Genomic DNA, 20,802 nt, shown 5'->3' with positions numbered 1-20,802 from the left:
AAGCAGTGATTCTCAAACGGTGGCCTGTGAGGATATTGCATTGTGGCCCCCCAAAGAAAAACACTAACATTTTGTTGATATTATAACATTCATGTAAACAAAAAAAGAAGGAAAATCTAATAGTATTTTTTTCTTTAAAACCTTGAAAAATGTGTTTGTATTGTGATAAATAAGAACTTAAAGGGCACGGTTGTTGGTTCCATTGATCCAAGTCAGAACACAATTCATTGATTGATCATCAACATAGACATGCTCTGAAAATTCCCACAGCCCTGACCACAAAACCAACTGTTATTTACTGTATTATGATGATACACTTCCAGTGGTGGAAGAAGTACTCAGATTTTCTACTTAAGTAAAGGTAGCAATACCATAATGTAGAAATACTCTGCTACAAATAAAAGTCCTGTATTCAATAATTTTTTCAATCGAGAAAACAGGATGATGTAAGCAGCACTGTTAGAACGTGCTGGGCAGCAGCAAGCGGAAAACATTTATTTATCATCTTTCTCCTCATGGAGCAAAATATGAACGTTATAATCCTCCAGGATGAGTGTGAACCACTATGGATCTGACATTACATTTCTTACAATTCCAATTTATTTACAATTTAGTTATTTAGCTGACACTCTTATCCAGAGTGGCTTACAATAATCAATAAACACATACATAGAATGCAGAGAGACACGGTAGTGCCTCAAGAAACAATGAACGCATCTGCCTAAACAATACTATCGAAATAACAATCTGTACATTGAAACTATCTGATACCAGGTAATCAATGATCCTTGCATAATTATGCCTAAATAACATGGTAATCTAAATCACATTCCTAACATTTGGGGTCAACATTTGTGTATATTTTGACTCAAGTAACTGTTGTTGAGCACTTTGCTCACCACTGGGCCACTCCTCACTGAGTGTAGACCCTGGTGATGTCATTGTATTTGCCATCAGGAGCCTGGTGCTGGGCCCTGGGTGCTGTGTAGCTGGGTCCCTGGTGACTGAAGGGAAACAGCAGGGGGTCCGGCTCCAGCGCTGCCCGGTACAGACCCTCACACTCCAGCCTCAGCTCCTCCACAGCCTCCCTCTGAGCCTCCAGAGCCAGGTCAACAGCCTCCATCTCAACCATGTGCTGCATCTGCAAAGAGTGGAGAGATAATACAGGGCATCATTGAATGTCATCTAGAAATAGCATACAGAATGGATGGATTTAGATCGCTGGTTCTGGGACCACCAGGTCCAAATGGACCCTTACGGGTATGTAACTCTGTGCACTCTCAGAGTTAAATTAACACTGAGCATGTTACAGTGTAATTGGGTTTGCAAAGATAATTGATTGATTGATTGATTGAATACTTTAGAAATGTAAACAGCACTAGGTACAGTAAGACATTAAGGCTGAAAGGATAACACAACAAAGTTATGCAGACTTGTTTCTATTGTGGTCCTATAAAGAAATGGGGACATATACGCCATATGTACACTCTCAGAGCTACAGACCCATAAGGGTACATTTTCTTGACCCCTGGTGGACCCCTGGACCATTCGTTGAGATACATTGATTTAGGTCAGTGATTCTCAAACTATTAGGGGCCACAGACTGACCCCCATAACTAACTCTGAGAGCGTACAAGCGGAACCGAATGGACCCTTAAGGGTCCATTCGGTTCCGCCTGTACGCTCTCAGAGTTACCACTCATTTAGCTGGGGACCCCCTTGGAACTCCCTCAACGACCCCTAGGGGTCCCCGCAGGACCCCAGTTTGAGAACGACCGATTCAGATCGCTTTCAGCAAAAGACAAAGCTGCGATAAATAAAGACACATACTGTAGCGTACCTGTTTGTAACGCGACCACTCCTTAAGCAGCAGCGCTCGGCGCTCGGTCTCCTCGAAGGAGAGCAGGGGTGCGGAGCGAACTCTAGTCTCATCCAGGCATCTGGACGGAATCATGAAGTCCTCTATGGGGATCAGCTCTGGCGGAACCTTCTCCAACTTCTTCAGCTTCTTCCTCAGCCTCTCTCTCGTCAGCAGATCTCTCCTGGGATCCGCTTTCTTCTTCTTTTTCAGCGGCTCCCCCCGTAGAGGAGCGGACGTCTTCAGCGTCAGCACCGATGATGCAAGCCAGGGACGGTTTTGAACGGCAGGGCAGTGAGTTTCTCCTCCTCCTCTCAGAAAGCCTGATGATGGAGCGGAGCTCCGTCGGGATAATATCCTGCATAGAGTCCGTGGTAAAGCAAGAGACATGGTTTTCCTATTTACTGGAAGGAACACTACAACAAATACATACTCGTGGGGAAAATCACATTTCACATCATCTTGTCCCCTTGGCCTGTGTCTAGACAAATAGTTTTTAGGTGCTAAGCTTGGTTGGTTGGTTGATAGTCAAGGTCTGCTGCAGTGGGCTGTTGTTAGAACTTAACCAAGATGTCCTTGTCGGTGAAAAACAACAAATGACTATCTTGTTAAACCTAGCGATATATAGCACTGAATAAACAATTGAGAAGGCTTCTAGAGGTCTTCGGTTGAAGAGAGATCTTCAGTGTAGCTGAGGGAGAGCAGGTCGCTGTTATGAGCTTATGAGCTCCAAGATCCAAGTGGGCTGTGTTTGAGCGTCTCATCTTCTGCCTACAGTATGTCATCCCTCTGATGTCATGATGACTCATGCCATATCTATGGAGTCTCCACAGCACCTACACGTCCACATATGGTGTACAGTTTACAGTGGTGTAAAGTAACTAAGTACATCTACTCAAGTACTGTACTTGAGTACAATTTTGAGGTATTTTTTTACTTTACTTGAGTATTTCCAATTTTCAATACTTTTACTTCTACTCCACTATATCTCAGAGGCAAATATTGTACTTTTATTGTACTGCAATTATTAGAAAGCTTTAGTTACTAGTTACTTTGTAGATTTTGATTATTATCACAAAACATACATTAACCACTTCAGCCCCATACAGCGACACATTGTGAGCTTGTAGATTTGCTATTTTCAAAATATTTGTATCCATTTTATACGTTTGAAAACTTGTGAAATGGGACATTCTGCACAATGAGTAAATTTGTTATGCCAATACTTTCGTACTTTTACTCAAGTAAATTTTGAATACCGGACTTTTACTTGTAACAGAGTATCTCTGCATTGCAGTATTGATACTTTTACTTAAGTAAAACATTTGAGTACTTCTTCCACCATTGACAGTATATGACGTCCGATCTCGCTATGACACCAGAGTCGATTGAGTCAGCTGGCTCCATATATGGAGCTCTAAGCCAAACCACGACCATGTATGGAATCCTTAAAGGTATCATGACATTCATTTTCACTTTTTTTATTTTCAATGTTTTATTTGGGGTTTTATGACCTCAATTACACCCAAAAAACCTGAACTTAGAACATTCAGTGGATTTTCTGTGGTCTGGGGTTTTCTGAATAATTAGGCTGAAAAGTAATCTGAGCTTGGCCCTTCGACAGTGAGGTCACAGTCGATTAATCCCGCCCACTCTCCTCCTCGCCCCTCCCCTCCCCTATCCTTTCCTTTGGGGGGGGCGGAGCAGAGGCGATGATTGACAGGCAAAATCCCTCACCAGCGACACCCGCAGGCAAAGATTTCTTTTTTCATTGCAGTTGAAAAGGCTTTAGAAATGTGAGAGAAAAACACCTGCCATGGATCACTGGAATGGAATTTTCACTTAAAACTTTTTGTACACTTTTGAAGGACCAGGACAAAGACTTTGAATGTGGTGTAAAAGTGAATGTCATTAAACCTTTAAGGACGTCCATTACGTCCAAATATGGAGTCCATGAGGTCGCTCGCTCTAATCTCCTGAGGAACATGGTGATGTGATGTGGTGGGCCCTGGATGATGTGAAATGGAGCAGGTTGATTATGGGGTTGAAGGAGCCACAGGACAGCAGGAACACCGGACAGATCCTTGGATCTCAAGATATTTTACTTTAGTAAAAGTAGCAATACCACAATATAAAAATACTTACAAGAAAAAAGGCCTGTGTTCAAAATGTTACTTGAGTAAAAGTACAAAAGCATTTTCATCAAAATAAACTTAAAGTACCAAAAGTAAAAGTACCAAAATGTTTGAAAATAGCCGATCTACAATCTACCGATCTACCGATCTACCGATCTACGTTGTGAGCTTGTAGATCGTCTATTTTCAAATAGCCTATGTATAAAATAGGGCTAAAGTGGTTAATTAACGTTTTATAATATAGTAATTTATATCTGTAAAGTAACTAAAGTTTTCAAATAATTGTAGTAGAGTAAAAGTACAATATTTGCCTCTGAGATGTAGCGGAGTAGTAGTAAAAGTATTGACAGTGGCATTGTTTCTCCGGAACACATGCTTTGCTACTACTCCTATAAATTTGGTCAAAAACATGTGCAAATCGATAAACATCATCTCTGGAATCACGAGATCAAGATGTATCAGGCAGATATTTATGACCTTATGACCTTAAACCAACATCTTCTATTACCAGTGTATTCAGTGGATAGGAAATAGAACAAAGGGTGAAACTACTACCCCTGCTGGGGAGTTGGGGTAATCACAGCTGTTCTATTGGCTAGTGAAACAAGATTAAGACGAAACTAACTTTTGTCCAGTGGTGGAAAGTAACTAAGAATAGGTACTGAAGTACTGTACTTTAAGTACACTTTTGAGGTATCTGCACTTTACTTAAGTATTTCTAATTTCCAATACTTTTACTCCACTACATCTCTGGGGAAAATATTGTAGCCTACTTTTACTCCACTACAATTATTTGAAAACTTTGGTTACTAGTTACTTTGTAGATTTTGATTATTATTACGAAAACATACATTAACCACTTAAGCTCTATATATATTTCGGCTATTTGAAAATAGCCGATCTACATCTTGTGAGCTTGTTGATCTGCTATTTTCAAAAGATTTGAATACATTTCCAAAACTTGAAATGGGACTTTCTGAATAATGAGTACTTTTACTTTTGGTACTTTAAGTATATTTTGATGCCAATACTTTTGTACTTTTACTCAAGTAAATTCTGAATACCAGACTTTTAGTTGTAACGGAGTATTTGTACATAGCGGTATTGATACTTTTACTTAAGTAAACGTTTTTAGCACTTTTACCACCACTGCTTTTGTCTTTAGTATAATGTGATTATCGGCCGATATTAGCCTAAAAATGTAATATCGGAACATATCGGTATCGGTTAAAAAAAAAGAAGATAGCCTATATATATCATATTCATAATCATATTCAAGGGCTTTTGGAGAGACATGAGACAGACTCCAGTCACTTTCAAATTAGAGCGCTGCAGAGGGGTGTGTGTATGTGTGTGTCTGTGTCCAGCTGATGCTCGTTGACACTCGTTAATGTTATAGGCATCAAGGCAATTCTGCTCTGTCAAATAATCTAAGATTAGTGGGGCTCATTCAAATGACCACCAGTGAGTCCCGGGACTCACTTTATTGAAAACCTAACATCGCTATTCTATTTTATTTTATTAGATATGTGATGTTGTTACCTGACAATTAGTTGACTTTTGGTGAAAAAGCCTGCATATCGGTATCGGTTGATATCGATAAATTAGGAGTTGGACAATATCAGAATATTGGATATTGGTATAAAAAAAGGCAATATCGAACCTCCCTACTCTCAAGGACCCCTGGGGAGCCCCACTTTGAGAACCGTCAAGCTAAATCAATTACTATATAAAAGAAAGTAACAATTGTGAAACTTAAAAGCTTATCTTCTATTTTTCCAGCCTCTGGACCATGAGAAGGGCTCTACGGTGATGCTGAGGGTGACGGCGGAGAACGAGGTTCCTCTGGTGGGCTCCGCGGGCTCCTGGGTGTCCGTGCCCGTGGAGGTGGGCGTGGCCAACGTGGACGAGGGTCCCGAGTTCGTCGTCCCCAACCTGGTGATCAAGGTGAAGGAGAACACGCCCAACGGGACGGTGCTGGGAACCTACGCGGCCCTGGACCCCGAGACCAAGAGCAGCGCGGGCATGACGTACGTTAACAGTATGCTTTCTATCACTGTGGTTGTACAGTGGTGTAAAGTAACTATAAATACATTTACTCAAGTACTGTACTTGTACATTTTTAAACTGTACATTTTGAGACATTTTAACTTTATTTGATTTTTTCAAGTTTCTTTACTTCTACTTTTACTTCTACTCCACTACATCTCAGAGGCAAATATTGTACTTTAATCCACTACAATTATTTGAAAACTTTAGTTACTAGTTACTTTGTAGATTTGGATTATTATTACAAATTATGGAGGAGATCTCTGATGGTTAGACCAAAGAATGGGACCCGCACACACCGTCTGGATCTTGCAAAAAATGTAGCTCTTTATTCTTAATCGACGTTTCGGTCGTTAGACCTTCATCAGGACAGACAGGTCATTGTCAGGTTACTTACTGTAGCTAAACAACTCACCTGTTGGCTGTTGAACAACAACGACATATGCCTGAGCATATTGTCTTGGCTGCTAATAAGAGTGATTAATTAGCACAAGACGCCTCGTCTCCGGATGGACACGAAGATGTGCTGAAACACAGTGGTGGAAAAAGTACTCAATTTCTTTACTTAAGTAAAAGTATCAATACTGCAATGTAGAAATACTCTGTTACAAGTAAAAGTCCGGAATTCAAAATGTACTTCAGTAAAAGTACAAAAGTATAGGCATCAAAATGTACTTATTAGTAAAAGTACTCATTCTGCAGAATGTCCCATTTCAAGTTTTCAAATGTATACAAATATTTAGAAAATAGCAGATCCACAAGCTCACAATGCGACACCAAAATCTACAAAGTAACTAGTAACTAAAGTTTTCAAATACATGTAGTGGAGTAAAAAGTAAAATATTTGGATCCGAGGTGTAGTGGAGTAGGAGTAAAAGTATTGGAAACTGGAAATACTCAAGTACAAACACCTCAAAATTGGACTGAAGTACAGTACTTAAGTAAATGTACTTAGTTATTTTACACCACCGGCTGAAACACGAGTCACGACACAAACATGAAGAGACATTAGTTTCTTGGACCTGCTGTAGCCTACATGTGTCGGTCTGTAAAGAAACCTAATACTCTCTCTGTGTGTGTGTGTGTGTGTGTGTGTGTGTGTGTGTGTGTGTGTGTGTGTGTGTGTGTGTGTGTGTGTGTGTGTGTGTGTGTGTGTGTGTGTGTGTGTGTGTGTGTGTGTGTGTGTGTGTGTGTGTGTGTGTAGGTACTACAAGGTGCTGGACCCTGGCTCGTGGGTGGGCTTGTCTCAGAGCTCAGGAGAACTGACGGTGACGAACACCATTGACCTGGAGTCTCCTCTGGTCTCCAACAACATGTACATCATCACTATCAAGGCTGTGGACAACAGTGAGTCTGAACCATAACGTTATTATATATCTGAACCATAGAGTTATTATATATCTGAACCATAGAGTTATTATATATCTGAACCATAGAGTTATTAAATATTAAATATCTGAACCATAGAGTTATTATATATCTGAACCATAGAGGTATTATTATATATCTGAAAAATAAGGTTATTACAGTATATATGCCCAACAACATGTACATCATCACCAAGGCCATTGACGCCAGTGAGTCTGAACCTGTTTGAAACCAGGTTCCCACAATAACAGCTCCTCTAGTTGATTCTGATTCTGTTTCTCATGTAATTACGATGCGATTGTTACTTAACCACATGAACCCAAGTGTCCCTATTTTGGGCATTTCATAACAGCCGAATGTTCCGTGAAAACAGCAGATCCACACTTGCCGTGTGGCGAGCTTGTAGATTGGCTATTTTCGGCGAAGACATTTTTGGTGTTATGTAACTGTAACTTCTCCCACCTCTGTGTGTCCCATAGGCAGTGGTGTTAAGTAACTAAGTACATTTACTCAAGTGCTGTACTTAAGTACACTTTTGAGGTATTTTTTACTTTACTGAAGTATTTCCAATTTCCAATACTTTTACTTCTACTCCACTACATCTCAGAGGCAAATATTATACTTTTACTCCACTAGAATTATTTGAAAACTTAGGTTACTTGTTACTTTGCAGATATACATTATTATATTATAAAACAAACATTAGCCACTTCAGCCCTATTTTATACCTAGGCTATTGGAAAATAGCAGATCTACAAGTTCACCACGCGTTGTGAGCTTGTAGATCTGCTATTTTCAAACATTTTAGTACTTTTACTTTTGGTACTTAAAGTATATTTTGATACCAATACTTTTGTACTTTTTACTCAAGTAACATTTCGTACGCAGGCCTTTTACTTGTAACAGAGTATCTTTATATTGTGGTATTGCTACTTTTACTTAAGTACTTTTTCCACCACTGACTGTAACTCCTCCCACCCCTGTGTATCTCCCCTCCCATAGGTTCTATGTCGGGCGTTGGCACGGTGACGCTGCTGATCGAAGACGTAAACGACAACCTGCCGGGCCTGGTGCTGCCCGGTACCGGAGGTGAGGGGGGAGGACCAGGAGCTCTGGTGGTGTGCGAGGAGGACGAGGAGGGGAAGATGGGCTCCGTCACCGTCCACGCCACCGACGCCGACCAGTCGCCTTACTCCGCCCCCTTCCACTTCCAGCTGGGCGACGGCCACGACGGCAAATGGAGGATAGGTCACACCACCAGTGCGTACTATATGGTCACCGCACAGTCGGGTTGCCGATAGAGATGTTGGAGATAATATCGGCCCGAAAATATCGGCCCTGATATTAAAAATGCAATATTGGAAACTATCGGTATCGGTATATCATATTATGGCATATTTAATAATAAATATGACAGTGACATATTGGCACTTTTTTATATAACTTAAAGGGATAATTCACCCAAAGAATTACTTTTTTCCTATCGATTAGTCACCCCATGGAGACTTGAATTCATGGATAATTTTCTCTTTTTGTCGCATTCCTAAACCAATAATTTGATGACCAGCGGACCGGTAGGCAGCGGTTCCGGTAGGAGACACAAAGGAGACTCTTTGTTTCTCCATCAAATTGTTGGCTTAGGAATGCGACAAAAACAAAAAAATATCCATGAATTTAAGTCTCCATGCATGGGGTGACTAATCGATAGAAAAAAAGTAATTTTGGGGGTGAACTATCCCTTTAAGTTGAAGTCGGCAGGAGATGATGTTGTTACCTGACATTAGTTTTGGTTGAAAAAAGGCTGCATACATCGGTATCGGTTGATATCGGAATGGGGAATTAAGAGTTGGACAATATCGGAAAATCGGATATATCAAATTAACGGACACCCAGAAAAACTCTCACTGCATACATGTACAGTTTTTGTGTGTGGAGAGGCTTAGGAAGCCTTTACATGCTGTAACAGTGTTAGTCCAGTGTAAATGGCCTTTAGATGCTGTAATAGTGTTAGTCCAGTGTAAATGGCCTTTACATGCTGTAATAGTGCTAGTCCAGTGTAAATGAAACCACATGGAGTGTGTCCACACACAGCCAGCGGATCCACGGATCAAATGTCAGGAAACACTCCCAGTATGACTTCCTCTGACAGCACACTGCCCTGGGGCCAGCACTCACTCACAATGACCACACACACACACGCACGCACGCACGCACGCACGCACGCACGCACGCACGCACGCACGCACGCACGCACGCACGCACGCACGCACGCACGCACGCACGCCGCACGCAAGCACGCGCGCATGCACTAGTCTAGTTTTTATTTGTTGACGAAATTGTCAATATATATTTATATTTATATATTTAGTCTTAGTTTTAGTCATCGTAGCTTACGATTTATTTAGTTTCCATCAGCGAAAAAAGGTAGTCGGCGAACACTTTTCGTCATAGTTTTAGTCGACGAAATCAACACTGCATAACAGTAGAATGAATTCATCCCCATGTTTGTGCCGTATCTGGGGTGGAATGAAATCTGTGGAGCCCCCTCTGGTGTCTCTATTCCTCACTATTTCACTATCGCCCTCTCCTGCTCCAGACCAAGGTTATAATAGTTTGGGATTTTTCATTTGAGTTTGATTGATTGATTGAAATTTTTATTAGGCAAAAGAATGTAAAACAACACAGTTACATTTATAATGCTTTTGTCTAAAAGGTCCGGCCAAAAAAGTCCTTGCGGACTTGTTTCCGTTGGGGTCCTTGAGTTTAATTTTAGTTCGTTTTGAATTAGTTTTTTCTAATTCAGTTACTTTTAATTAGTTTCTAGAGCGGATTTACTAGTTTGTATTAGTTTTTATTTTTGATAATGCTAATAGTTTTTAGTTAGTTTTAGTGTTAGTTTTATTTTATTTAATTTTTTTCTGTATTGCGATGCGACGCGTTGTGAGCTTGTAGATCTGTTATTTTCAAACATTTTTGTACTTTTACTTTTCTTACTTTAAGTACATTTTGATACCAATACTTTTATACTTTTACTCAATTACATTTTGAATTCCGGACTTTTACTGGTAACAGAGTACTTTGTATGCATTGCAGTATCGATACTTTTACTTAAGTAAAACATTTTTAAGTGCTTTTTTCCACCACTGCTCCAGACACGTCTGCGGTGCTGCAGCAGGCGGTGGACATGCCTCGGCAGACCTACGTGGTCCCCATCCAGGTGAGCGACCTGCAGGGCCGCGGCGTGGTGCAGGAGGTGACGGTGAGGGTGTGTCGCTGCCTGGGAGGGGAGTGCGTGGCCCAGCAGACCTCCACGGCCCTGGGCGTGTGGGGGGTCCTGGCCATGCTGCTGGCACTGCTGCTGCTGCTGCTGCTCTGTGAGTATAGTATACACACACACGCACGCACGCACGCACGCACACACACACACACACACACACACATTGTATTTTAAACCTTAAAGGGATAGTTCACCCAAAAAAAAATATCGATTAGTCACCCCATGGAGACTTGAATTCATGGATATTATTTTTGTTTTTGTCGGATTCCTAAGCCAATAATGTGTGACAAAAACAAAAAAATAGCCATGAATTCAAGTCTCCATGGGATGACTAATTGATAGAAAAAGTTATTTTGGGGGTGAACTATCCCTTTAAGCTAAAAGACGAAAATAAGACTTAACAGCAACAGTCCCAGCTCTCATTCTATCTCTATACTATGTATTGTACAGGTATATTCTTTGTGTTTGATCTCTATATACTGTGTGTATTACACAGGTATATTCTTCTTTGTGTTTAATCTCTATATATACTGTGTGTATTACACAGGTATATTCTTTGGGTTTAATCTCTATATATACTGTGTGTATTACACAGGTATATTCTTTGTGTTTAATCTCTATATATACTGTGTGTATTACACAGGTATATTCTTTGTGTTTAATCTCTATATATACTGTGTGTATTACACAGGTATATTCTTTGGGTTTAATCTCTATATATACTGTGTGTATTACACAGGTATATTCTTTGTGTTTAATCTCTATATATACTGTGTGTATTACACAGGTATATTCTTTGTGTTTAATCTCTATATATACTGTGTGTATTACACAGGTATATTCTTTGTGTTTAATCTCTATATATACTGTGTGTATTACACAGGTATATTCTTTGTGTTTGCCTGCTCCACCAAAGGAGATAAGATCTACCTGGAGGACACCAGCGGTGGCATGCTGCTCAAGTCCAACACTGAAGCACCGGGGGAGGAAGTGGTGAGATCCTCTGCTCATTCAATTCAATTCAATTCAATTCAAACGTATTGCGACGCCGATCTGTATTTTTTGACGAGAGACGAAGTTGAACTACTTCAGCACGATGAAGTTGAAGTTGGATATTTCATTTCCTGTTGCCCTTTATGGTGTGAAATGGGGCGTGGTGCCAGATTCCAAGTGCAGACTACAAGATGCTGAGTCATGCTTAACGTCTTTTATGGTGTGAAATGCGGCGTGGAACAATGCAACTGCTTTGTGAATTGCACGTCAGTTTTTGCTCAGAGAAAATACACCCTCCTTTAGTTACTTTATTTACACGTTATTTACGACCAGCTTTCTTGATAAAAGTCGAACCTCAAAACAAAACAAAAAAGGTTTCCATCATCCCACAGCCAGGCAGGTATTTCATATTTTACTGGACCAAGTAAATCAGTGGTGTAAAGTAACTAAGTACATTTACTCAAGTACTGTACTTAAGGACAATTTTACTTTAGTTACTTTGTAGATATACATTATTACATTATAAAACATGCATTAACCACTTTAGCCCTATTTTATACCTAGGCTATTTGAAAATAGCCGATCTACAAGCTCACAACGCGTCACGGTGCGACGCGTTGAGAGCTTGTAGATCGGCTATTTTCAAACATTTTAGTTTTTACTTTTGGTACTTTAAGTACATTTTGATACCAATACTACTACTTTTACTCAAGCACATTTTTAATTCGGGACGTCTACTTGTAACAGAGTACTTCTACATTGCAGTATTGATACTTTTACTTAGGTAAACATTTGAGTACTTTTTCCACCACTGGGCATAATGCAGTCAGGCTTTTAGTTTAATAGACTAAATAGAACCAGGTCCTATGCAGTGATTTGTTTTCCCAACAGTGTCAGTCAGTAAAATGCTCAATTAGTCCCCTTTGCCTGCCCAGTTGACTCCATAAATTTATAGCGTTTAACCAGAACTTCACCCACCCTGCAGGGTTAGGGCAAGAGTAAATGATGCTGTCTAAAGCCTGATGTAATACTTTGTCAAAAGACAGCGTCGTGCCAAAAATAGCAGACCTACAAGCTCACAACACATCGTGGATGCATCTTATGACGGGAGCATAAATTAGGCTTAATTGTGCTGACAGAGACGTTAAGTTGAGCCAGGAAAGTCTTTCCCCATAGTCGCCAAAACATAAACACACTCTCATCCAAACCTAATGTTTGATGTTGATTGGTTGCCTGGACTTCCACTTACAGAACAGAGGAGGACAAATTATTCTGTATAATTGCTTGTATTGGTTGTTTTTTTCCCTCAAATGTGCAGACAGCAACCAGCTAAGTCAAATTCCCTACAATGTGCAAATACACTGGTGTAACAGATTGGTTCACAACCTCAGCCTGATGCCCTGAAAGTCTAATATCTCCCCCGAGCTACAGGTAATTCCCTTTGGCTTAGTGGTTAAGATGTTGGCTTTCCACGTGGGAGACCCGTGTTCGAATGCCGGGCGTTACAATGGTGCCGTGGCCCGGATCGGGTTTCCCCGTGACAGGAGGTCAAAAGGGGGGTGAATGTAACAGAGTGGTTCACAACCTCAGCCTGATATCTCTACTGAGCTACAGGGAATTCCCTTTGGCTTAGTGGTTGAGGTTGGCTTTCGCCGTGGGAGACCCGGGTTCAAATCCCGGGCGTTACAATGGGATATATTATTCCAGGGGTTCCCAAAATGTTTAGCTTGAGGCAGTAGCGTCCCCAGGAATTACATTAAGAATTACATTTGCCCCCCCCCCTCGAATATCGGCGATCGAAAACCGGCCTTAAGTTTCCTGGTTTTATCATTGACCCGTCAGAAGTCCACCGACCTGTTCCTGATCCCACCAGCGGGGGGCGCTGCGGACACGGTGGACGGCTCAGTGAAGGGGGCGGGGCTCCTGGAGCAGAAGGCCGCCATGATGGGGGGAGGGGGCTCCACCGTGATGAGTCAGCAGCAGCAGAACATGACCATGACTCAGCAGAGCATGTACCAGTCCTCCAGGAACGACTTCATGAACACCCAGGTTGGTAGCATTTTAAATTGATTTATTGTTTTGGTTTTCAGTTTCATCTATCGTCGCTGTCGGGTGGAAAGCTCGTGTCTTTTGTATTATTATTAAAAAATATATATTAAAAGCAGGGGCGTCAATTGGGTATGGCAAGGTATGGCAAGTGCCATACCTTGGCCCCTTTTTTTCTCCTTCTTTTTAAATCATGAATAGTAGCCTAATGCAGGTGTAAGACCATTGTGTTTGTATTGTGTTATAGGTATAATGCATTGTTTTCTATGCATTTCGGGGGTTTTGGGGGGTTTGACCCCCAAATTGGTTTGCGGCCGCACAGCTTTGCCGTGCGCCCAGGACAGGTGTCCTTATCTTAATCTCGGGGAGTTGGCAATGCTAACCTTGCCATACCTTAGCTTTTGCTGAACTGACGGCACTGGTTAAAGGCGGTGAAAACTACGATCTACAAGCTCACAACGGCTATTTTCACCACTTCTGTGGGACACTCTTGTAAGGTGAAGTAAGGCATTATGTACGAGAAAAAAATAAAGAACAAAAGGTACAAGGTTTCTGCCCGACAGCAACGATATACAAGCCTCATTTTATTTTTTATTTTTTTAGTTGTAGTTTTGGTTTAATTTGAATGAACTCTAACCACCCTGTTGTTGATGTGGGCCCAGAAACTAACTAATGAACTTTAATGAACCCAGCAGGGTATGAACAGTTTCTATGGTTCTGGAGGAGGTGGGGGTGGACACTACAGAGGTCCAGGGTACATGGACTCTCTCTACTACAGACAGAGTCACCTCTCTGCCCTGCACACCTGGGACACCAACGGACTCTACCTGGACAGGGTAAGAATACCAGAACGCTCGCCCCAAAACACGCTCGCCCCGGGTCAAATCCGGCGACCTCGGAACGGTCGCCACCAGGTATTCGTAAACGTATCCTCAGTAAAACTATGACTAAACCTAACCTTGTTCTTAAACGTAACCTCAGTAAAACTATGCCTAAATCTAACTTTATTTGTAAACGTATACCTCAGTAAAACTATGCCTAAACCTAACTTTATTCCTGTGTGTGCGTGCGTGCGTGCGTGCGTGCGTGCGTGCGTGCGTGCGTGCGTGCGTGCGTGCGTGCGTGCGTGCGTGCGTGCGTGCAATTGAGACAAAATCCTTGCTTGGCGGAAGCACCCTGAAAATGGCCATTTCACACAATGACTGCACATACACACACACACAGACACACACACACACACACACACACACACACACACACACACACACACACACACACACACACACACACACACACACACACACACACACACACACACACACACACACACACACACACACACACACACACCGTTTTTCTGGGCTCACATATCCTCTAAACTGGCCTAGGATCATATTCTAGATATTAATGAACAGGAGTATACTGTATACATGTAATACTGTATAGGGTTTTGTCCTGTACTTCCCCATGTGCTGGTTCCCTCTCAGTACAAAGACATGTTTTGTATAATGCTGCATTTGAACAACCACAAAGCACACTTAAAAATCAGTTATAAAGGTAAATGTATGCAGACAAATTGTTAAGTAAGAGCAAATTAGCAGCAGTGCCATGAAGTGTACTCGTAAGCGTTCTTCTCACAAAATAGCCACTTAAGTTTGGAACACTTGAACTGTTAATGAACTGACTTCCACATAACCTCCCTTTGTTTCCGAAAATGATTATAATAGCAAACAAAAACCCTGCTTATTAAAAACTATGCTAATTTAGCTCTCGCTCGCTCTCTCTCTTTCTCTCTCTTTCCCTCTCTCTCTCTCTCTCTCTCTCTCTCTTTCCCTCTCTCTCTCTCTCTCTCTCTCTCTCTCTCTCTCTCTCTCTCTCTCTGTCTCTTTCTCTCTCTCTTGGTCTCTGTCTATCTCTACCTCCCCCTCTCTATCTTTCTTCCTCCCACTCTCTCGATCTCCCTCTCCCTCTCCCCCTCTCTCCCCTCCTTTCACCCTCCCTCCCTCTTTCCCCCCCCCTCTCTCTCTCTCCCTCCCTCTCTCTCTCCCCCCCCCCCGCCCCCTGCAGAAGCTGGGCTACTTCGCCGACGAGTCTGAGGAGCGCTACGCGGACGACGCGGCGCGCGCGTACGGCTACGAGGGCGAGGGCTCGGCGGCCGGCTCGGTGGGCTGCTGCAGCGAGCTGGGCGACCAGGACGACCTGGCCTTCCTGGAGGACCTGGACCCGTCCAAGTTCAAGACCCTGGCCCACATCTGCATGGACAGAGGGGGGGAGGAGGAGGGGGAGGAGGGGGAGGAGCCATGAAGGTCCCATGAGGAACATCTGGGCCGTGGGATGAGACGAGGCTGATGGAAGAGGAGACGATCCGGGAGCCACAGACACTAATGGCTCTTTTTGATTAGAACTAAAGGCCAATACATGCTCCTTTCTGACGTCCGGACTCTTCTCTTCGTAAAGGGAGGTGATTGACGTCATTCGGAACTTGGGATGGGTGGTCTCAGAACTTTCTTTCAGAATTCGTACACCCCCAGACGTTCCTGACTCTCCGAAATAGTTGGGAAAGCCTGTCCGAATCCGGAGGTTTTTATTTTTTTCAATGTCAGAAGGAGCATGTATTGGCCTTAAATGAACCGTGTCGTGTGGGTTCTGGGTTTGTTTCCATTTCGCTATGACTTGGTTTCAGATAAAGGTTCTCAGAACCTGATTTGGGACCTGATTGATCAGGAGGTGGCACTAACCCCTGATTTCTGGGAAACCCAGAACTCAGAACATACTGTACTTTCAAGATATTGTTCAAAATCAGCTATTCTCGCTTTTAAAAAATACACCTCCCCTTCAGGCGTGGTTCTGGTGGAAACGGAAACAAAACAACAACAAACTATCACGTTTTTCTGGAAAGTTTCAGGTTCTGGAACGTTCAGGGGTTTAACCCTTCGTAGTGGGGAAAAGAGCCAGACTCACACACACGTTGGGCAGACAGGGTCCATGTTAGTTGTGTGCAGGTCAACCCTCAACCCATGGGTCCCACGGGGCAACCTGCGTACGGGTCGGTTTCGGGCGGATGGGTCAACCTCGCCCCCCCCAAAAAAACAATGAATGGTTCGGGACAGGTTTGGGTTGGGTTTGGGTCATTGATTAAATGTTATTTTTCCGGGGTAGGATAGATCTCTCATAATGGGTCAGGTGTGTCGGATGAGAAGAAAAATCAACGTGCGCTTCACTAGTCCGTGCACTGTAACATCCTGTGTTATTTTAAAGGTGCAATAGACAACATTCAGCCACAAGGTGTCGCTCCCTCTCAACACCTCTTTTTTTACGTAAGGTTCCTTACTTCCCCGACTCAACGTCTGCAAGGCAGCATCCATGCATGTTTGCTACATTGTAAATGGTAAATGGTAAATTTATATAGCGCTTCTATCCGAAGCGCTTTACATTGATTGTGCCATTAACCCATTCACACACACATTCATACACCGATGGCGGAGGAAACCATGTAAGGCACCAACCTGCTCATTTAGGGGTTCAGCAAGACGCTGAAGGACACTTCGACACTAACTCTAGGGGAGCGCCCCAGCCCGGGATCCAACTGGGAACCTTGCGGCTTTCCAGTTCACTCTATCCGGCCACTCAACCCCTGAGCCACTGCCGCCCACTTTGTAGCATGCTGGCTGCCTCCAAGCGTTTTATTTAGGGAGAAAACAAGATACAAGAACAAGAACCTCAAAGAGGTACACAAAAAAACAATAGTTCTGAAGCCGGCAAAGTTATTAAAATAATTATTTCACGATCATAATACTTTTTGGGGGAAAGGCAATACTTTTATTCCTTTTTAAAATCTGTATGGGTGTATCATTTTCTTATTATTTGTCTACACGAAAACAGTATCACCTTCAACTATTGAGAGTGTCTAAATGTTTGTATAGTCTCATGAATAATTTAACAGAGGATTTTATTGTGTACAGGGAGGTTCAAATCCCTGCCCCTCGAGGGTACTGTGTACAGGGAGGTTCAAATCCCTGCCCCTCGAGGGTACACACCATTACCCTCATGCATTAGGTATGTACTGTAAACCACTGGTTCTTAAAGACAGGGTGCCGTGATTTTTAGTGATCCCCCCCCTAAAACATGATCATCAGGTATTATGGTTATACTAGGAGGAAGATTTTTTCAAAAAAGTGTACAGAAAGTGTTAATATTATGTTTGTATGTGGACACGCCTCCAGTTCATTAAGTATACCTGGTTCTCACCTTAGCACCTCCCACCTGAACCAGTCCCTCCGCCTCCTCCTACAAGACCACCCACCTGTCCTAGTCCCTGTCCATGTCCAAATATATATCAATTTGGGGGTCCTTGGCACGCAAACTTACTGCTGTAAACCATTATCATAATATCTAGTTCACATACAGTAATGCAGTGGTGCTCAAACTTTTTCATGTCAAGGACCCCCAAAATTATATGTATTTGGCCACGGACCCCCATCTCAAAATATGTTGTTCCAGGGACCCCCAGAAGCAGATATTTGAGTTACAAATGTTTGCTTAAAAAAATATATTCAAAGATTTGAGCCAATTTTCATGTTTTTTCAAAGATAGCAGATCTGCAAGCTCATAGCGCGGCACTCGGTGCCGTGCTATGAGCTTGTATATCTGCTATTTTTTAATAGCCAAAGTAATACAATAATGGTTAAAGTGGTTAAAAATGATTGTGACGCCCTATTTTGCTTTTTGCTGGGGACCCCCCTGGTACCCCACCAAGGACCCCTGGGGGTCCCCGGACCCCACTTTGAGAACCAATGCAGTAGTGTGTCTCCAGCCCTATGGGCACACTAACGTGTTTCAACTCACATATTTGCCAAACTGCCGCTGAACTAAAAGGGAAAAGAGAAAGTCTCTTTGGTCACGTTTGTTATGAATAACTTATAGAGTATAAGTCCAATTGTCTTACTACACTGGCTCATCATTGTTGCTGCCTTCATTTGACGTCTTCTAAGATGACGCAAGTTCAAGACATTAACCCATTAAGACCGGGAATGCATCTGTGTCATTTTAGATTTCTTTGGGCTATTTTATTTTTTATCGTGAACATTTGTGCAATTTGGAAGATTCTACAGATGTCTTCTAAATCCTAACAGATTTTTGAAAAAACTTATCTTGCTATACTATCAGTGGTTCTCAAACCTTCTCATGTCAAGGACCCCCAAAATTATGTATTAGGCCGCGGACCCCCATCTCAAAATATGTTGTTCCAGGGACCACCGGAAGCAAAGATTTGAGTTAAAATGTTCGCTTTAAAAGTTATATATTCAAAGATTTGCACAAATGTTCAAGATTTTTCAATAAATAGCAGTTCTACAAGCTCTACGCCATGAGCTTGTTGATCTGCTATTTTTGAATAGCCAAAGTATAAAATAATGGTTATGGCTCAAATCTAAAATGACACAGATGGGTTCCCGGATTGAATGGGTTTAAGTGAAACCGTTCTTTTTTCTTTTCTTTGGGTCAAAATGTTTTATTCTAGAAGAAGTTTGAGCGTCACCACCTTGGTACATGTTCCTCCACCCAGCCTGCTATGGAAAACATGTTCCTCCACCCAGCCTGCTATGGAAAACATGTTCCTCCACCCAGCCTGCTATGGAAAACATGTTCCTCCACCCAGCCTGCTATGGAAAACATTTGACTTCCGAATGTTTTGAAAAGAAGTGCTGTTGATCAAAAGAGAGGTTTATTTTAACCACAAGCCCTACTCTGGCATAAAATAGCAGATCTACAAGCTTGTACATCTGCTATTTTTGGCACAAAAATGTAGTGTCGAGTGAAGAAATGGAGGGGGACCAAATTAGACCCCTGTCATTTAAGACAAGTAGCCTATATAGGGTTTGAGTGGTTAAAATGCTGCTTGCTCTTGTCTTGAGGTGCTGTGGCTTGTCCTTATGATATGTTAAGTAGTACCATACGTTTCCAGCAGGGGGGAGTATGGCTGCATCTGATTCCAACAGCATGGGGACAGTGTACAGAAGAAGGCTGTTGATACAGTCTGCCTCCCATATTTCACCAGAATTTACCTAACTTTAAGCATGACAATCTCACATTGAACTGCTTCTTTTTTTTTCTTTTTTTTTTTCTAGAGCTGCACAACAAACAAACTAAACACATGGGTGACTGGTAAGCAGTGGTGGAAAGTAACTAAGTACATTTACTCAAGTACTGTAATTAAGTACAATTTTGAGGTACTTTTACTTATATATTACTTATGTATTTCCAATTTTCAATACTTTTACTTCTACTCCACTACATCTCAGACAAATATTGTACTTTTACTCCACTACAATTATTTGAAAACTTTAGTTGCTATATAGTTACTTTGTAGATTTTGAACCTTCCACCTCCCAAACAGTGCTTCATAAGGATGCAGATTTCTCCATCTGGTCTTGCTTGTTCAGGAGAAATCAAGGGCTACTTTGAATAAAATGTTTGTGTGATTGTTTTTTCTTTCTAATCATCATTCCACTGATAACACTGTGTTGTAATGAGGAAACTCTACTTCTAATAAAGATTTTATGTTTTTCAAACACGGCAATTATTCCAAATGAATAAGTCATATGATTAGTTTTTGATTCCCTGTTTATTTCCCCCTGAAGCTAGCAGAGCTAAATGCAACAGGTAATGTTTAATGAGGCTTAACAATGATTGGATGTCATGCGTTATTATTTTTTTCCCGATGCTTACACGATCACAGTAATTAAACCTGACAACGTGGAGCAGTGGTGGAAAGTAACTAAGTATATGTGCTACTCAAGTACTGTACTTAAGTACAATTTTGAGGTATTTCAATACTTGTATTTACAATTTCACTGCCATTATTTGAAACCTTTAGTTACTAGTTACATGTTGGACTTTGCCGAACGCATCACCAGTACACTGTAGTGCCATACATGGCAACCCAGCAAGCACAGTCAGGACCCGGACCAATCAGTGACGTCTCGATTGGGGCTAGATCAAGTCAAACCAAGACAAGTCAGATCTGGCCCAGAATATCACCTGATTTCAACCAAAATTAATCCTGACCACAAAAACGT

The 20,802-nt window shown here is 41.9% G+C and overlaps 3 protein-coding genes across 7 annotated transcripts in view; 1 reads left to right on the top strand and 2 right to left on the bottom strand.

The window, feature by feature from the left end:
• The window catches only part of LOC308086526 (desmocollin 2-like protein), a 47,932-nt gene extending 27,637 nt beyond the window's left edge, over nt 1-20,295 (top strand). For 3 of the 5 annotated variants that reach the window (XM_080430090.1, XM_080430089.1, XM_080430092.1), the window contains 8 exons: nt 5,776-6,023; nt 7,247-7,389; nt 8,413-8,670; nt 10,563-10,784; nt 11,571-11,680; nt 13,523-13,729; nt 14,419-14,562; nt 15,794-20,295. In XM_080430090.1, the coding sequence (XP_080286216.1) occupies nt 5,776-6,023; nt 7,247-7,389; nt 8,413-8,670; nt 10,563-10,784; nt 11,571-11,680; nt 13,523-13,729; nt 14,419-14,562; nt 15,794-16,030 (1,569 nt within the window). In that variant the 3' untranslated portion in view covers nt 16,031-20,295. The remainder of the gene's footprint in view (nt 1-5,775; nt 6,024-7,246; nt 7,390-8,412; nt 8,671-10,562; nt 10,785-11,570; nt 11,681-13,522; nt 13,730-14,418; nt 14,563-15,793) is intronic. The other 2 variants (XR_013933252.1, XM_080430091.1) reach the window with 2 other exon arrangements.
• Nucleotides 914-2,396, bottom strand: LOC308086530 (large ribosomal subunit protein mL40-like; the record flags this gene model as incomplete). Its single annotated transcript, XM_080430096.1, has 2 exons — nt 1,841-2,396; nt 914-1,141 (listed from the first exon to the last, which is right to left on the bottom strand). The coding sequence occupies exons 1-2, from the start codon at nt 2,246-2,248 to the stop codon at nt 914-916; spliced, it is 636 nt and encodes a 211-aa protein (XP_080286222.1). The 5' UTR covers nt 2,249-2,396.
• Nucleotides 18,012-20,802, bottom strand: part of LOC308086529 (uncharacterized protein) — a 280,681-nt gene continuing 277,890 nt past the window's right edge. The window contains exon 5 of the mRNA XM_080430095.1: nt 18,012-18,029. The gene's annotated coding sequence lies outside the window, so the exon portion shown is untranslated. The remainder of the gene's footprint in view (nt 18,030-20,802) is intronic.

Source organism: Gymnoscopelus braueri, assembly GCF_963280865.1.
Source record: "Gymnoscopelus braueri genome assembly, chromosome: 6".
NCBI classification, from domain to species: domain Eukaryota; kingdom Metazoa; phylum Chordata; class Actinopteri; order Myctophiformes; family Myctophidae; genus Gymnoscopelus; species Gymnoscopelus braueri.
The sequence above is the reverse complement of the archived record's forward strand: the minus strand, read 5'-3'. Positions and strand labels throughout refer to the sequence as shown.